Genomic DNA, 19,202 nt, shown 5'->3' with positions numbered 1-19,202 from the left:
ATAACTAAATGTAATAAATATTTCAGAGTGAATGCATCTGGGGATAATCTGAAGTGACTATTGCAAGCGGAGTGGATTGCCAACCATTGTAGGTCTCTGAAGGTTGGATGACTTCCCTCGACGAACCATCGGCCGCGGAAGCCCTAGAATCAATTCGAAGGCCAAGCCACACAGACATATTCTGGATCTTGCTACCGCTGGGGGAACCATACATACATACATACATACAAAGTTCCAAACTTAAAGTTGTATGTTTAAAACTTGTCGTCAACCGTAGTCTAGAGGGTAGCGTTTAAGTCTTCTACAGGTCATAACTACTACAGGTCATAAGATCGAGCTTCGGTCACGGCATACACAGTATACTTTCTGTGGGCCGGTGGTGGTAGCATTAGTAAGATGCTAGCCATTATATCCTTGAAAATGTAAGATTTAACCTTAAGTAGAATTTAGATCTCTTCAAAGGAACATGATGTTTCACTGAGATCCTAAATGTGTGTGTTCGTTTGATAACAAAAACTCAGGAATTAAGATACATATATTATTCAGTATAAAGAATAAAGAAAAATAAAAATACTAAATGATTATGATGATTTTGAGAGAGATAAAAACAATATGTCAAAACAATGAACTGTCTCCATAACATAAAATATGATGTGTAGAAATCGCAATACTACGCCGATGACAAATTACTAGCCAGAATTTGATTAACCCTGATTAATGATTAATGAAAAGATTAATAATAGGTGCTAGAGCTCCTTACGAGAAAAAATATTGCTTAAAAAATGAAAGAATGACCTTAATGGGTTAAATTCCTACAAAAAAGAAAAAAAACTATATTTTGAATATCAAACATATAAGGAAACAGCATATTAAAAAACTTTTAGATCTTAAAAAAAAGTTTGTTATAAAAACTGTATATTTGTATACAAAAAATCCTGTACTAATGCACAATATTTTACATTAACGCCGTGTAAACTCCAAAACGATAAACCAACCCCCCCCCCGACAACCCTCATAGGTATTTCTTCTGTAAAAAAATTTTTCACCGTAATATCGGAAAATTACTCGACCTAAAAAAATGTTTAAAAAAAGTTTTATCTAGCAAGCAAGTCAGAAATTTGGCAGGAATTTAGTCTTAAATCACCCTAGGCTTGTAACATTTCATTAAAAGACAATATATGATGTCATGAATTAAAACTTATTTCAAATTGTAAATTTTGATTTACATTAAAACTCTGAGTATTAAAACTCTTTCCTTGATTCAAAACCCTTACTTTGTCTTTGTCTTACACGACTTTTTTAAATCGATTTTCTTGAAATAAGACGGTTTTTGAACATGTCAAAAATAGGTTCAACACATTCCCGCAATTTTGGGTGGTAAATTGATTCGGACGTTGCTTCCCGACAGAAACATGGACCGGAATGGCCACATCGGGACTCTGCGGAAGTTCCGGAACAACCGTAGCTTAACACCCAAAACAAAGCAATTCAAAACAAATCTTTGAGCTTCCCGGTTTCTCTTCAATCACCTCAGAATGGTCTTCCTGGTTGGATATGATCGATTTACAGTCCAAGTTGGCCACTTTACTCAAAATAAGCGATGAATTTTGCCCGGTTGCTTAAAACTTTTTCAAACGATTTCTATTTTGCACGAACACAACAATCGTTTACAAAAAGAATCCAGTGTACTTATTTAAAACATCGACAAGTAAGATACCACGTATCAGGTGTTTACCTCTCACGATGGTCCACAGAATTTTCAAAATAATTCTTAAATCTAAATACCTTTACTTTATTACAAAAAAAAAATGATTTGAAAGCAATCGTTTATGTCATTACAAATGTTACGCTGATATGAAATATTCTTCAAGAAACCAATTTCAGCCTCAATTGATTTTTTTCCTAGTTTTTCTCAATGCTAAACATCACATTGAGAAAGGTTTTGATATATTACCCAAGGCTACAAAACTTACATTTTCCTGAGATGCAATAAATTGAAAACGAAATTTTGACTAATTTGGGTGCCCTGAATCATAATATGCAACTTTTGTAAAAGCTTTTGTTAGTGATATAACTTTTGAAAAAATTTTGATTATAATTTAAGAAAATCTGCACTTTTTCGACAAAACTTTAAAACAGAAACATAACATCTTAAAAAAATTTTAAAATCATTTATCAACTTTCCTCAAGGCTTCAAGTAGTTTTTAGTTCTGTGAAACAAGTTCTAGAAGTTTTCTATTTGTTATTTTTTTCTGATTTAACGAATTTTTGAAAAAGTTTTCAATTAAGTTAAATTTGTCGATATTTTCAAGACCTAAATTTAATCATCCGGCAGGTTTCAACAACTTTGTTAGATGAAACCAAGATTTTATCTTGGTTTCTTTTTATCTTTAAATTTTATTTTAATTATCATTGCAATTTTACAGCAGAAAATTTAAACAAAAAATCAATTTGCCGAATTTTGAAGTCAGACTATTCAAATTTTTTTGATTATTTTTGATAAGTTTGTATTTGTTTTTTAATTATAGATTTTTGGATTTCTAAAAACATGAACTTTAATTTTTTTTCCTTATTACGTTTCAAATCGCGATTTTTTTTAAACTTAAATAACTTTAGCGGAATTTTACAAATAACCCTTCAATTGAAAATGAAGAAAATAAATGTTTATTAAAATGGATAATAAAAAGCAATAATTATTATTTTCCTAACAATTAATCTGGGTTAATTTTTTGCCTGATCTGACATTTTTTTACAATTAATTTTTTTTTTCAAAATTTGTGTTTTGGAAATATTTATTTCAAATTTTTAAACATGCTAACATATTATTCAGAGCAAATTTTAAGTTTAAAATAAGATTTTTTTTTGAAAGTTTTTATCAATAACTTACCGAAAATATTATTGATATGAAACATTATTGTGATTTGTTTTGGAAGTTTTGATTTATGTATCATTAGAACATACTATTTTTTCATATTGTGGGATAATTATGAGTAAGACAAAGATGTTAGAAATCCATTTACTTGTTTATTTGATTAACTGGTTAATCGCCGCGATGAATTGTTTGATGTTATCATCGACTTTTTTCGGCGAAAATAAAAACGAAATTACTTGCCAGTTGGTCCAAACGTTACTTGTTTATTGTGTATTTTTTGGTATTGTTATTATTTTTAGGAAAAAAATGAATTTCGAAACCCCATAGGGACACATTAAACTTCAAATTTTGATCGAATAATATATGTTAATTGAAACATATTTGTGTTCTTTCAACATTATTTTTTTTTCCAATCTAACTGTTTGCAACGCTGTTGAGTTAACTGAATGGGTAAATAACAAACCTAAGCATTGTTTTTCTTTGGTCTTTGTCTTGACGGATTGAACCCCCAAAAAATCTCAATCAATAACTGAAATCCCGCCAACCACGTGCATCTGACAAATTTATTTCCTAAAGAGGATTGACAGCTTCAAGCTTGAGTCGCAACTTCCGCCAATCTTGGGATTTGGGAATCAAAAGTTCATATCGCCCGACCCTGTGTAGAAAGCCGTCTGGCGCCAGCCAGAAAATATTGATCGCACAAATTTCGTACTGCACCAAATCGCCATAAACTTCTGACTTTCTTCCAGTTTAGCATCTCCGGCTTTTGGAAGCTATTTCTCACTCTCTATTCACGACTGGTTGGCAGTCAGCCTACGACTAGCCCATCAAGGCCGAATAATGTAGGGGCTTTTCGGGCGATTGTTTGCGGGGGTGTGGAAGTGTGCCACCCCCCCAAAAGTAATATCAGTGATGTCAAATATCTCAAGCTTTTAAGATGACAATTCCCGCACGTTGGTAAGCTGTAAATAATGGATGATGAGTACGTGCGTATGCAAGTTATGTGGATTTGTCATAATTCAACGAGTTTAATTTGGTTACGAATGAATTTTTTCTTTAGCTGATGGGATGGGGGAAAGAGAATGTTTTGGAGTTATATCATTCAAACACATTCTAACTCAATAAGTAATTCAACACCGTTGGAATAAAATACCGACGAAAAAAAACAGAAACCATTGAAATACCTTCACCACAGGAGATGGAAAACCAATCGAGGGATGGAGGGTACAGAAATAGGAAAAATTGTATATCCTCAGTATTTGTTATTCAAACCTATTATTAGGGATCAAACGTTGGTGAACCCCTTTTCTGCTATTGTGGGTTAGAAATATCCCTATCGACAACTCCGAAAGATGGATGAATGAAAAGAGGGAAACGGAGAAGTGGGTTAAATTCTGATAGCTATTGTTTCCGGGAAAAATTCCTTCAAAGAAACAAAAACGAGAGCGATTCTGCTTTTGGCACGTGGCGGATGGCTGCTGTTTCTTATTTTTTGGCAGCAACAGGAGACTTCACAGGATCAGAAAGCTTTGTTTTCCTACTGATATTATTCTTCTTCATCGTCCCTTTCCTTCAGTCAGGTGGAGGGAGTCAGAAAATATCCTCTGTACCCCTACCGAATTGTTGAGCTTCTGCTCACCCTTTTGTGTGTGTGCCAGCCAAATCTTCCAGCTGATAGAAGACATCAACCCGAAAAAAAGAATGAAGAATTGCGGTGAATAACTTTGAGCAGGCACCAAATCGAGGGTTTAAACGCAATTTATTTCCACTTTTATTCACCCTTGAACTATTAGATATCTTTAAGTGGGGTGGGGCGAATGAGGAGTGGATAGAAAAGAGAACACACCCTTATTTTGAGCAAATAGTCTATCCATTTGCTCGTCGGGATCTAATCATCCATTGGAATGGTCGTAAATTTTGATGAGGAGCCCAATAAGCTGGGTTTTGATTGGGCAATTTGACGATGTAAGTGGATTTCCGTTATAGAATATTTCTTAATTTTGTTAAGTAATGATGAAGCGTGGTTTCGTTTCAATAAAATGAAAATGAAAATCTTCCAACAACAGTTATTTTTTAAGTATAAATTCTCCACAATTTGCGAAGGAAAAATACTGGTGCATTTGACTGAGACTACTTGGGATATATAAAGCTTCGTTTTGGTTCAAAACACATCCATGATTTTTTGTAGAATTTTTAAGTAACGTTTACATGAGAAAATTGTTATTTCTAGTTTTGCATGGGGAAATTCAGTATTTTTCACTAAAAAATCAAAATAATTTTTTGTTGTCTGTGGAACTGTTTTTTTGTCAATTTATAATTATTTTAAAAGAAATTTTGCGCTGAACAACTTTTTTCAAGACTGTAATTGCGTATCTTACTAGGCAAAAAAGTTATAAGTATTTTAACAGGGGTATGTCACATTTTCAAAGGTGATGGAAAGTATTAAAGACACATGAGCTATCAAAGAAAGAAAAAACAAAAGCCGTAAATTTAAATTTCTCGAAAAAGATACAACGGCTCACCGGCAGGGACTTGAACCCGAAATTTCTGCTTCAGCGCAACGGCGCGTTAGCCAATAACACCACGGTGAACGAGAAGAAAAAGGCTCCAGTATACGTACATGTAGAGTTTAGTCAATCGACCCCTGGATCTTCTATCGATACTGCATGTACATATATTTCGCATGTGTTTTTTGCTCACCATTGATCTCTCTGTTGTTTCTCTATCACCACTCATCAACTCGGCTCATGTTCTTTCTTTTTTTTTTTTTGATATCTCATGTATCTTTCATTTTTCCATCACCTTTGTGGAACCTTAAACCTAATAACTGTTTTGTCGTATAAGATAAGGAATTACGATCTTCGACAAAGTTGTTTAGTGAAAAAATTTCATAAAATGGATTTATAAATTGACACAAAACCATAAGCAGGCTCGGTTCCATACAAGAAACAAAAAATATGTTAATATTTTAGTACAATAATTACTTTTGTACAAAATATTTAATTTTCATAAACCTAAACTTAAAACCAACCTAAAAAATTCAAATAATGTTAACCATACTTAATGACTCTGCAAAAAATCATGGATAAGTTAAATTACATGTTGAGTAGAAGGAAAATCAAAATGGACTGAAATTAATTTAAAAAAAAATATACTTGCCGTTTGGGTCTACAGTATGCAAAAAAAGTTTATCCACCCGCCTCAAAAATTCACAATTGTAATGTTTTTCTGGTGAAAATCAAGTTGATACCATGAATGTTCCTCCACAATTTATCATTTTATGTATATTTATTATATTGCCATTGAAAATACGGCGTTCATATCTTTTCTCGGGGTTTTAAGTGATAAATTATGAAAAAGGGTAAAAAATACGCAAAAAAAGTTTATCCACCTTCAAATGGATACTACGATTTAAGTGTGTTTTATTAAGTTTTGGTGTGTAGCCTGTAGCTTTTTTGAATGTAAACATTGTGTCTAGCTGTCATTTAGCGCTCTTGAAGTTTTCGTTTCGTGTTTCGTGTCCAAAATTGAAAGTAATTGGTTGCAGAATGCCCAAAAAGCCCAAATTCCGATCAGCATCCGAAATTTGATTGTTGAACATCACAAAACCGGCAAAAGCTACCGTAATATTGCCGATATTGCTCAGCTTAATAAAGATACGGTTGCGAGGATTGTTCAGGGGGACAAACAGCGTGGTTCAATCACACCAGCTAAGCGATCGGGGCGTCCTTCAAACACTACAGGCCGAATTGACAGAGCCATCGTGAATAACGTAGAGTTGGACCGAGGACTATTAGCTCCAAAAATTGCGAAACAGATTGAAAGCGATTTTTCCATTCAACTGACATTACAATCCATGAGAAATCGTCTTCATAAGAAAGGTCTTAAGGGCAGAGTAGCGCTTTAGAAACCATGGTTGTCCGCAAAAAAATATCAAAAAAAGATTGAAGTGGGCCCTGGACCACATTTCATGGACCATTGATGACAGGAATAAGGTGCTTTGGTCAGATGAGCCGAAAGTAATGCTATTTGGGTCTGATGGTATCACAAGAAAATGGAGGCGAGCCGGTGAAAGTTTGAAAAATGAGTGTTTGCGGCCTACAGTCAAGCATGGCGGTGGTGCGTTACTTAACATACATTGATTTTTCAGCCAACTGAGCATAACTTTGATTTTCATTTGCAGGTAGAGTCATGGTGTGGGGATTTATGGCTACATCCGGCGTTGGAGAACTTGAATTCATCGATGGAATCATGACCAAGGGGTTTATTTGGATATTTTGAAGCGGAAACTTCCAGCGTCTGCACAAAAGCTAAAGTTGGGGCGCAGATATACGTTCCAACAAGACGGAGATCCGAAACACACTTTAAAGCTGGTTTCGCAATGGTTCAAAGAAAAGCGTTTCAAGGTTATGAAGTGGCCAGCACAGTCTCCCGACCTTAATCCGATCAAGCATCTCTGGTCAATTTTGAAAATTAAGGTTCAGGAGCAAAAACCAACAAGCACCCAGCAATTGCGGCAGGTAATCTCAACTGAATGGGACAAAATCACCCCGGAAACAACTGCTAAGCTTGTTGAATGGATGCCACGACGTTTTCAAGCAGTTATTGAAGTTAAATGAGGTCACACGAAGTACTAAAGCTATGTGAGCCAGAGGGGTGGATAAACTTTTTTTGCGTTTTTTAAATCTTTTTTTTTAACATCATTTCTCAAACGCAACAGAATATGCTTCTTATTTGGAACTTGAATGAATTGACTTTATTTTAACATAAACAATAATAAACTGAACAACAATAAACTGTGTTTTAATTTGCCGTAGGGTTTTTTGGAATAAATCTTGTTTTTCGCTGGGGGTGAATAAACTTTTTTTGCATACTGTATATGATTCGAGAGCTTGTGCGCGTTCTCCTGATAACATTTGTCAACCGATTCTCATGATTTCATTCAGAATAGCTATTTAAAATCGAAAGTATAGAATTAAAAAAGAAGAGTTGAAACCCAAAAGAAATGCGGTTAGAGTACAGAGCTCACTGAAAAAAAATTAAATTCAAAGTTCAGAATAAAAAGGCAAGAATAAAAAAGCATGGGTTGAAAATCAAGAAAGGAGAGTAAAGAGTAATAAGTGAAAATTAAAAGCAATTAATTTAGAATCCTATTTCAAGGATCAAGAGCCGAAGACGATTAGTCAAGAAGTCTCAATTCAAAAGGAATAAATTTAGAGCCCAGAATCTGATGTTAAGAATCAATGGTCTAGAATAAAGAGAGCCAAGAGACAAAAGTTAGAGACCATAAGAGGAGAGTCAAGAGTAATGATTTGAAATTAAAAGCAGTGAGTTTAAAGTCCAATGTTAAGGATAAAGATCCCAGGATGATGAATCAAGAATCTTGAATCAATAGTTATGAATGAAGATTCAAAGTCAAATGCAATGAGTTTACAATCCAAAACCAAGAGATGCGAATAATTTATTATAGAAATGCTTTACCCTTTATTCAATTATTATTTATATCAGGGGCATTTGGGTTTCTTGTTTGTAAATTCCCCTTTAAATATATTGTAAATCTTGTATAATCATCGTCAAAAAATAGTAGATTCAGTATGGTTTGAACAAAAGCTGTAAATATCATTAAATTTTCTGATTGTTGAGAAATTTAAAGTTTTTAGGTTTTTAAGATCGTTGGAATTATTAAAAAAATGAATAAATTTTGTAAATTTTAGGAAATAACATCCAAGTAAACCAAAATGAAAATTTAATTTTTTTAATGTTAAATTAATTAATTCGACACAAAAGCAATTCACAATTTTGGTTCATAAATGTAAGCATTAACGCAACTTTCTATTATATTTAATTTATCGTGTACATCGAACAATACCATATATCTAGCAAAAAATTTCATAAGGGGGAAATTTCCAAATGTTAACAAATCGAGTTAAGGGGGCATCCATAAATTACGTAACGCTCATAGGGGGGAGGGGGTAAGCTTGATCGTTACGAATTGTGACATAGGGGAGGGGGGGAGGTATGCTCACCGTTACGTAACGATTTTTGTCTTAAAAATTTCAGTTTCATTGCAGCTATTTTGATGTCACGCAACTTTAGCAGAATGATATGCAAACCAAAATCAGCTTAAAGTTTGTGAGCTTCAATATGATTGAAACTGGATTGAAACCATTCCTTTTTAAAGATTTTGAGATAGATTCCTTAAAAGGTGTATTGAATATCCGTGAAATATATGTGTGAAAAACCGAATACAGGGTACATTTATCCTCAAGAACTCAATTCAACCCTAAAACGGAAATTTTACTATTTTTTCTAATTGATTTAAAAAATACAATTTTGATTTTTGTGGAGTATTGAGTGGAGTATATTTTGGGTAATAAGTTATGCTCTTTGAACAAAATAAAGTAGACAAGGTAGATCATCAGTTTACAAGCACAGAGAAACTCGTAATAAGACATTCAATTTATTTTATCAGAGAATTATCATCAATGTGTACTAAGAAGCGATATCGATATAAATTCCGTTTTAAAGGACGTTTGAAATATTTAGATCCAAAAATCAGTATTTAAAAACATGAGAAAATCGGAGGAGGGGAGGGGGGGGTAATAATCAGCGTTACGTAATTTTCATAGGGGGGTACATCTGTTTGTTCCCTATAGAGTCGAAAACTACTGAACCGATATTCGTGAAACTTGTAGATGGAGGTATTGGAGACCGGGAAAGGTTCCTATGATAGTTTGGGAACCCTCCCTCTCACTGGAAGGGGGTCTTTCAAATAAAAGTCTCTCAAATAAGTATTTGATCACGAAAAATGATCCTCAATTGGTTTGGTACCCCTCCTTCCTTTCAATGAGGAAATAAGAAGCGGAGAAGGGGGCTCCCATTCAGTTTTTCGCATAATTCGAGGACTTATCAAGCAAACAGGACCAAAATTGCATGCGATGGTATATGGGAAGGAAGAATATTTTTATGATGGTTTGAAGCTCCTCCCTTTTTTCGGTGAGGAGATAGACAGGGGGGGGGGGGGTCCTCCCATACAATTGTTTGCAAAATTCGAGAACTATTCAAGCAAAAGGAACCAAAATTGACATGAGTGGTTATATGGGTACGAGAAATGTTTCTATGATCATTTGTAACTCCACCTTCTTCGATTGGGGAGATACAAAGGGGGGTAGGGAGGGGGTCTTCCATACAATTAAATGCATTATTCGATAACAAATCATGCAAATGATTCCAAATTTCACATAGGAAGGTATAATGCTACGAGTCAAGTTTTTACGTTTTTTTTTAATTCATCTATCCTTCCAAAAGGGGGGGATAAAAAGGGATGGAGGGGGTCTTCTTCTATGCATTACTCGAAAAATAATGGAAAAAAAACTAAATTTATCATGGAAGTATATTCGAGTACGAGAAATGTTATTTTTTATTATTCGAGAGAGGTCTCTCCAATGGGAAGAGGGGAAGGAGGTAGGAGGTTTTTATACAATTATTTTGGATCACTCGAGAATTTTTTATTCAAATGAATTACCAGAAGGTATTTGAATAGATTATTTTTGTTTAAGGCTTCTTCTACCTTTTACTGATTCGATAGTAAGGAGGCAGGGGAACCTTCATACATTTTTTTTTCAATAACTTGAGTGCTAATCTAGCAGATGAGCTTCAAGAGCTTCATCAAATAAATTCAAGAGCTCATCATATAAAGTTAACCAAATTTTACGGTAGAGAGTATAAATGATTCTATGGTTATTAAAAAAAGCCCTTTTCAACTTCCTGTAGGGGATAAGAGAGGGGAATCAGATTTGAATTAAATATTGAAAATTAATTTCAGAACAAGTTTAATAAAAATCATTCGAGAGAATTTCATCTCTTTTGAATTGCAATTATAATTTGATGTGAAAGCTCTCATTGTAAAGATATCGATTTTCACCTTGATTATTTTCACATAATTTCATCAAGGTCACTAAAAGTGAATTTTTTGAACCGATAATCAGAATAATAGACTTTCCAATAGAGCTTGATGGATTAGACGGCTAGCAATATTATTGGTGCGATTTGAAATTGAATCGGAAGTTGAGATGAACAGGAATTTTGGCGGTGATATATTCTTGTGCTGGTGTTTTTTTCCAAACTGGAAAAGATTTCTGCAGCGTGAACTCCAACAAAACTGTGTTGGAAAACTACCTGAAATGATGGTTAGGGGCCTCAATAAACCTGAAAAATCAATATTAGGACTGAATTTGGTTTCACTGCAAGATAGTGCTGCCATCTACGACTTGAAACTGGATAAAGTGTGGTTTAATTAAAAAAATCAAAATTTTAGAATTCCAACCTGTTTTTCGGATTCAAAATGTTTGTTTCATCTTTTAACGTCATTTTAATGAAGAAAGTAAGTAGTTTAGTAAAGAATTACAGCTCAAAAATCAAATTCCTTAGTTCTAGAAGAGCATCTCTTAAAACCCCCTTTTAGAACTTTTGGAAGCCTTTGGAATTCCTTATTACTCACAATACACACAATAAATTTTTAGAAATAATCTTGTCTTTGTTGAAATACACAAGTGGTACTACTCTTAATCCGCACCCTTTTTTCAAATTTTTGGTCCTCAACGCCAATTGCAACGTCCAAAAAAACCGATATAATACACTTAACAGTGGATTGGAGCCTTTCTTACAGAGTGTAAATTATCTTTGGAAACAATAATGGACACAATACAGGATTCCTTATTTCTGAATTATATATGATAAATCTATAAAAAAAGATTATAATTGAAGAAAATCGAAAGCAAAAATTACTGAACTCAATATAAAAAAAATGGCCAGTACGTTTTTTGGTGGATAAGCGAACTGATATTCAACGAGTTCATTTACTATCAAAATATTTCGAACTGTTTAAGTTTGAGAGCCACATTTATCAACGCTCACAAGTGGTCAAGGGGTTAGCCTCCTAAACTCTCATGATAGAAGGCATTGGATCGATTCTCGGCTGTATGATGAACTTTTTGTCAAATTTTCGATCGCCTCCGTAATTAATTTATCGATGGCTGGCTTCTGCTGCTGAGCAAATGGCTACATTTTTTGGTGCCAACATAAGCATTATATGTTCTATGGAATAGAACAAATTTAAACAATTTTATTTTTTTGGTTTTAAAATATGACCTACAGGAAAAAAAATCCAATTTTTTGAAACTAAATTCTTCAAAATCTTAAAACCCAGAATATTTAGGAGAAAAGGTTGGTAAGAACATTTCAATGGAACATACAAATCTACGGACATCTTCGTAACTCGTCGAGCTGAGTCGATTGGTAAATATAAAGTGGAGTCTTGGACCCTCAATTAATGATTTCCTCAACTGACCGTTCGCTATGCCTCTCTGCGAAAAAGCCAAAAAAAGAACTTCTGCTTGATCTATCCGTTAAATAATTCAAAACCAATTTTGGTGATTTACATCCATTCATATTTTAAAAAGCAAAACACATAGTGGTACAATTCTTGTTTCGCTCACTGTATGTTTTCAAAAAGTTTAGAATATGCTAATTCGACATTAACGATTTGAGCTACCTAAAAATGAGCTGATTGACGATAAATGGGCGGTCCTTCAATTATTCGATCTCTCCCTTTCTTCCTTTGACCGGTCTTTGAAAAAATCTCACATATAGAGCTATAGCATGAATCATGTCAAATGAAGAGTTAGCATCGTCGTACGATATCGGACAGCGAAATCGGAGGACTGGAGTTCGAATCTCGATCTAGGGATTATTTGAAATTCTGTCATTGATTATACATCGTCTCCACTTTTGTATTTAGCAATATGTTATTTCGGTTAAGTTTAATATAATCTTTTCATCTGGTATATTTGTTTGAATAATTCTGTTGTTCCTGCGACATACCTTCTTAAATGGGAATTTGTGAAACATATATTATCGTCATTCTAGATTTTTCTAACTTTCAACCCTGGATAAAATGAAGCATTAACATTATCAACTTTAAATCAGTGCACCCCTCTTGAAAAATAAATAAATTCTCACCTCAAACCCCAGGAACACATTTAGCAATTGTCCAACCCAGCCCCTCGCATCCCTTTTCTCTTCGATTTTTTTTCTTTCTTACCTGAGTGAGTTGCGACGAAGCGTAATAGGACACCCGGGAGGGACAAACCGATTCCGGTTTGGCGTACACCGACTCGGTAGTGGCTAGGCCGGTGTTGCTATGGCCATGGTTTAGCGGAAGCAGTGCCGTTGCGTAGGGCGATGGCGAGGGTGTGTTCCGGAACCCTGGTTGAAGATGGCGTTGAAATGAGAGAAGGAAAAATGTTGACTGGTATTAATAACGAAAATGTTAGAATTTTTTCAAGTTTCAATATCTAATTTAACAGTTTTTATTTCTTGTTTGAGATTAAACGGTTAGCAGCCAGTAGCTAGTAAAATAATTAATGAAATCTCTGATCAAATTTACCCCATGTCATAATTAAGTCGTATCTCGCTAGGGGGATTAAAACAAAAAAAAAGCTAGGTTACATACACACTAGGGTAAAAAACAACCTTATTCGAGCGGTTTCACCGGAATGACGATGATGATGAACGGATTTGGTTAGGGCAGAAAAAAGAATACTTCCACACTGGAACGAACGTGAGACCTTGAGCTAGAGCGTGATTCTGGGGCCAATGTAAATCTCTCTTAGGGATGATGATGCTACGATATGTTTGTGGTTCCGTCCGATGATGTTGATCTCACGGAAGAGTTGGGCAGAACCTAGTAGGTATTCTTTTCGGGCGATGGTTGTTTGTTTTGTAGGATACTGAGTATACACGAGCCGAGTTCAGTTTGTTTCACACACACACACCTTTCAGCGAACCCGGAATAAAACGTATAGAACATGATGGGTGAAATCCCGCCAAAAAAAATGGAAACTGCCCAGAGGGTGCGATAAACATTGGCGAAATGAGGGATCACCTTTTTTTTTTGGTGAGCTGTAGCTTCCCTGCACGTCAGAATCGTCGTCGTTACCAACTTCTGGACTAACTTTTTCTATGGCATAGCGGGAAATCTGGTTCCGGTTTAGTATGCATACGTGTTTGGCCTGTGTCGAGGAAATCGGCTTTACTCAACTTGGTTCCACAAGGGTAATGTAACCGAAACTTGGAGCAACAATTTTAAAAGGTATGCAAATAAATTTTTATGGTAATAGCTACCATCACAGGTAATTTTTCAATTACAATTAATTTATTTCAAAAAAAAAAAAAAACCTTACTTTGGCAACATGGCAACAATTCTACAATTTCAAGGACATCCAATATTCGCCAGATCACACCCCACTTGATCTAACCACCTCGTTCGTTGCGCACCGGTTCGTCTCGTTCCTATCGGATTGGCAGCGAAAACCTGTTTTACAGAACAGTCATCCGGCATTCTCGCAACATGTCCTGCCCAGCGTATCCGGCCAGCCTGTACCTTCTTGATACTGGTTTCACCGTAGAATCAAGCGAACTCGTGGTTCATCCATCGGCTCCACGCCAAAGATGGTTTTTAACACTCGTCACTCGAATGCTTCAAGTTTACGCAGGTCCGCCTTGAAAAATATCTTACTGGTCTAATGTTACAGGTTACACTTGGTGCGAGGGCTAAATTTTCTCGGCAGCAGTTGCTTGTGGAATCCATAGTAGGCAGGACTTCCGGTGATCAGTCGCAGTCGGATCTCACGGCTGGTGTCATTGTCTGCGGTCACCAGTGCGTCTTCGACTATCTCCAGCCCCTCGTCGTCGATCGTGACCTTGTAATTACTGGACAAGCGGGTTCGGTCGGTCTCGGATCCGCAGGCCAGCATGTACTTCGTCTGAGACGTATTACTCATTAACCCTATTCTTCCTGTTTTAGGTTTCAGTTGCGGAAGATTTCCTCCACCGCCGCAGATGATCTGCTAACCATATCAATGTCGTCGGCAAAGAAGATACATTGACTAGATCTGTTGATAATCGTGCACCGCATTGCGCCCAACGCTAGTCTTCTAGCGCAACGTTGAACATCACGCTGGATAACTAAGAATAAGAAGTTAAGGAAAACGCGAGCATTTTCAACCGTCCGGTCTTGGTGCAAGGCATGAATTTCGTTCGACAACATCTTAATTTGTTCTTGGAGCTCCGACAAACGTATTTTGTTGCTGCTGTTCTCGATGGCCTCGACGGATGAAGCATAACGCGTTTTAGTAATATCTGCGAAATTGTCCGCTTGTTTGGCTAACTGTATCAGTTCCAGTTGCAGAGTTTTCTCTGATACTTTTTGAACGGTTCTGTTGTCTCCGAAAGCTGTTGATCATTCATTTTACGAAGCAGCCGAGATGGTTTGCGATGGCCTAGTTCACACCCTCTCAGAAGCTGCTGCATGCGGTTCAGCTCGCTGACGCAGTACTCTTAGAGTATTCTTTCCTTAACAGTCGAGTATTCATCGGTAGGCAAATCTCGAATAATATCTGATCAGCACGCAAGTATCTTCGAGTCAATCGTAGAAAGGAACGAGTGTATTCCTGCGTGTTACCAGCTAGAGAAAACTGTGCAGCAACTTGGGGGAACCATAGAGCGGGATTGCTTTTCCAAAAGGGACCGATTTTGATCCCAATCCGATAAATCTGGATTAATTCCGAGCTGGAGAAAAATGGTTAGCCGTGGTAATTCGGTTCCTCCTTAAAATTCCGGTCGCCGGGGTCACCAATAAAGAAAACGTAAGCAATTTGAACCGTAAAACTGATATTTTTTCGAGAGGTAAAAGTTAACAAGAATGTAGTTTGCGAATATATACAGCCGAACAGTGATGAGGGTTTTGGTACCTTCGGTTGTCGCAAGATGGCGCTTTTGGTACAGTGCGTATTCCCTAACTAGCGCATCACTAAGAACAGGCAGTGGAACTTGTAAGTTGGTGTAAAGAAAAAGTAATATTAAAAGTAAATATGGAAACAAGGAATTTGATCTCGGATTCTAAGCCCGGATCATGCTACAGAACTCTGAACCTTGATCTCGGATCTTGATCCTGATTAAAGATACTGGTTCATTAGACTGAGTCGATTTGGGGTCATTTTTGAATTTCTCAAACTCTGGAGTCTAAAAAGCTTCATTTTCGTCCAAAACTCATCCATGATTTTTTGCAGAATTTTTAAGTAACGTTTACTTGAATAAATTTGAACTTTTAGGTTTGTATGGGATAATTGAATATTTTGTACCGAAAAATCAACATCATTTTTGTTTCTTCTGTGGAACCGAGCCTGCTTATGATTTTCATGCTAATTTATTGATTTCCTTAAGCAAATTATCCGCTGAACAACTTTGTTGAAGACTGTAACTTAGTATCTTATCTTTCAAAAAAGTTATTAGCTGATAAACAGGGGTATGTCTTTTCGCATTGATAAACAATAAATTTAATTGACATCACTGCTAGGTGCCTAGCGAGGTATTGCATAACTTTTTTTCATGCAATACTTCGCGAGGCTTCAGCAGTGATGTCAATTGAATTTATTGTTTATCAATGCAAAAAAACATACCGCTGTTAAACAGCTAATAACTTTTTTGCGTAATAAGATACGAAGTTACGGTCTGCAACAAAGTTATTCAGCGGAAAATTTCCGTCAAAAAATTTATAAATTGACAGAAAAACCACCAGCTGGCTCGATTCTACAGGAGAAACACAAATGATGTTGACTTTTCAGAACAAGATATTCAATTTTCCCATACAAACCTAAAAGTTCAAATTTACTCATGCAAACGTTACTTAAAAATTCTGCAAAAAATCATGAATAAGTTTTGGACCAAGACAAGCTTCTTAGTCCCCAGTGTTTGAGAAATTTAAAAATGATCCCAAATCAACTCAATCTAGTGTGATGTTTTGTAAAGTGGTTTTTGAGATAACGTCCATTGAAGCAATTTTTCGACTTCAATTTTCGGGCAACAGGTGCGGGGAAGCTGAAACTATGAAATACTCTTTTTTTCAAATCGAGGCTTTTTTGATAACGTTTTTGGTTTCTTAAGCTTGAACTTCAAAATAACTCAAAATTTTGAATTTGTTTCAAGTTATAAAAAACTTAGCCGATTATTCTCCTTCGACAAAAAAAATTGACTTCTATTTATTTATTTATTTTAACAATCTTTGCAGATGCTTCCAATTATTTACTGAAATTAAAATATCCTATTCTAGACTTGAAAACAAATTTCGAAATATTAAAATCAAATTCATTAGCAACTTCATTAAATTCAACACAACATACATCTATAGAACGTATCTGACGAAGCATCGTTGTACTTTCTCTATTTTTTTCGTTTGCACCGCCTGATATGGTGCCCAAATTTGCCCTCCAAATTCGATAATGCTACGCACAAGAGCACAGTGATTTCAGACTGTAGAAGTCACTAAAAAACTGCGTGTTCCGTCGTATGAAGCCAAAAACTGCGAAACTTTTGGCTACTGTCGTGGAAATATGCTGGGAGAAGTTGAGCTTGTTGTCTAAAGTGATGCCAAGGTCTTTGACGACCGATGTGCGATTCAAGACATTTTGTACTCGAAAGTGATGAGACTTCGTTGTCGAGTGAACATGATTTAATAAATCCACCACCGTTTTGCGTAATGGCACGATTCCAGATAGAACTTAAACAGAGTGTAAACTTTGTGGAACAAATTGAAGCGCTTTTCAGAGTAAACTGTCGCATTTGGGGGCAATCTTCTATGTATTTTTAAGCCATTCAGCGTACAAAAAATTATGAAAAACTGAGTACTTTCAAGTTTCCACACATCATTAGCCTCCTCAATTACTGGACTTTAAATTTTGAAATTATTCTTCTTGTTTATCTCCGGGAAATACAGGTGAGACTTGTCAACGAAAAGTTTCAGGTTGGGTTCCTGCCAGGTGACCGCCAACGAGTACGTTTTGCTCTCAATTTACAAATTTTTCAAAATATCTCCCCACATGCACTCCAAATATTTTTCGCATGATTTGACCACCGTATTTTATTTATTTTACCGGTGGGCAGCTTTTCTTCCTTGTATAAATGAAGTCATTCCTATTTATATGTCAGCCCAGAAAACATTTTTGTAAGTATATGCTTCTCAACAAACTTTGTTATACGTTCGTTTCATACTCATTATAGAATCATCGTAAAAAACTCGAAAAAACAGCATTTACCTACCAAAGCTGAGGCAATATACATACATATTTTTCACTTCTGACGTAAGCGATATGGATTATATAAATTGGATATTCAACACCTTATTCGTACATTCCGAAAGTTTGCGAGAGGACGTAAGTTTTGCTCTCAAACCATGCAAACCGTTGCAAGCGACATGTTTTGCTGCTTCTCTCATTGGATTTTTTTTCCAAATGAACCATTTGATTTTTAGCAATTTGGTTGCACCACTTATCGCAGACAGAAAAACAAGGTTGTTTTTTCACTTGAATCCCGCGAAAACATGGCGGAATTTTTATCATATCCGATTTATATCGAATTTAAGAAATCATTTTTCCGATCGTTTAATTATTTTTCAGGAATTGTGATTCGCATTAAAATTGTTAACGATTTGAGCCATAATTTCTTATGCGATTTAATGTTCGCTGGGAGATAGACGAATCAGTCTGAAACATTTGAGTTATTTATCACTTCCTCTATTCATCTTGAGCTTAAAAACCCGATCAGAAGGGAAAAACTAAATTTTATCAAAATGAGTTATTTTGATACTTATTTTTTTCTATCTAAATGAGTTATTATTCAGTACTCGTAGGATGTTAAAATATCTCAAATTATATCATAAAATCTATGCAATCGTAGCTAAATTATATCAATTTTAGATATGCTCCTTTCAAGATTATATCTCACTAGCTGACCCGGTGTGCTTTGCTACACCTTTCAAAATCCAATGATATTTTCAAAAATTATTCAAATTTTTATTGTTTTATTGGCATTTTTTTTAAATCAAATTATAACTTAATTCATAAGCAACCGCTATAAAACGAATTACGACACCAACAAAACATAAACTAATATTCTGAATCTTGCTCAATATATTTGGGTCAAAGATTTTATAATTTTAATCTGTCTGGAGGGTCTCAAATTAATCGCACGCAAACACTCTAACTTATAAAATATGGTTGTTTTTGCTTGATCTGCTCTGGATTTATAGTAAACTGATAAAAGAGCCCCCCTTGTCTTTCTCTTCACCCCCTGCTGAATGTAGGTCGTGATCTTTGATAATCATACCCATTTTTTCGTTCCCAAAAATCCTCTGATATCAATAATAGTTCCATTGGTTAATAAGTTTTTAAGCTTTACAACAAAATTGATAAGGAGTGCCCTCCTTTCTTCCCCT

General features: G+C 35.4%; 1 protein-coding gene across 2 annotated transcripts in view; it reads right to left on the bottom strand.

The window, feature by feature from the left end:
* LOC129758738 (tyrosine-protein kinase RYK) overlaps positions 1-19,202 on the bottom strand; it is a 441,697-nt gene that overhangs the window by 181,519 nt on the left and 240,976 nt on the right. For both annotated transcript variants that reach the window (XR_008740054.1, XM_055756340.1), the window contains exon 8: positions 12,975-13,138. Coding sequence is in view for 1 of the 2 variants with exons in the window: in XM_055756340.1 (XP_055612315.1) it covers positions 12,975-13,138 (164 nt within the window). In the remaining variant the exon portion in view is untranslated. The remainder of the gene's footprint in view (positions 1-12,974; positions 13,139-19,202) is intronic.

The sequence above is a fragment of the Uranotaenia lowii genome, chromosome 3 (assembly GCF_029784155.1).
Source record: "Uranotaenia lowii strain MFRU-FL chromosome 3, ASM2978415v1, whole genome shotgun sequence".
In the NCBI taxonomy this organism is placed as follows: Eukaryota; Metazoa; Arthropoda; class Insecta; order Diptera; family Culicidae; genus Uranotaenia; species Uranotaenia lowii.
Note: the sequence above shows the minus strand (reverse complement) of the source record. Positions and strands in the feature narration are given on the sequence as shown.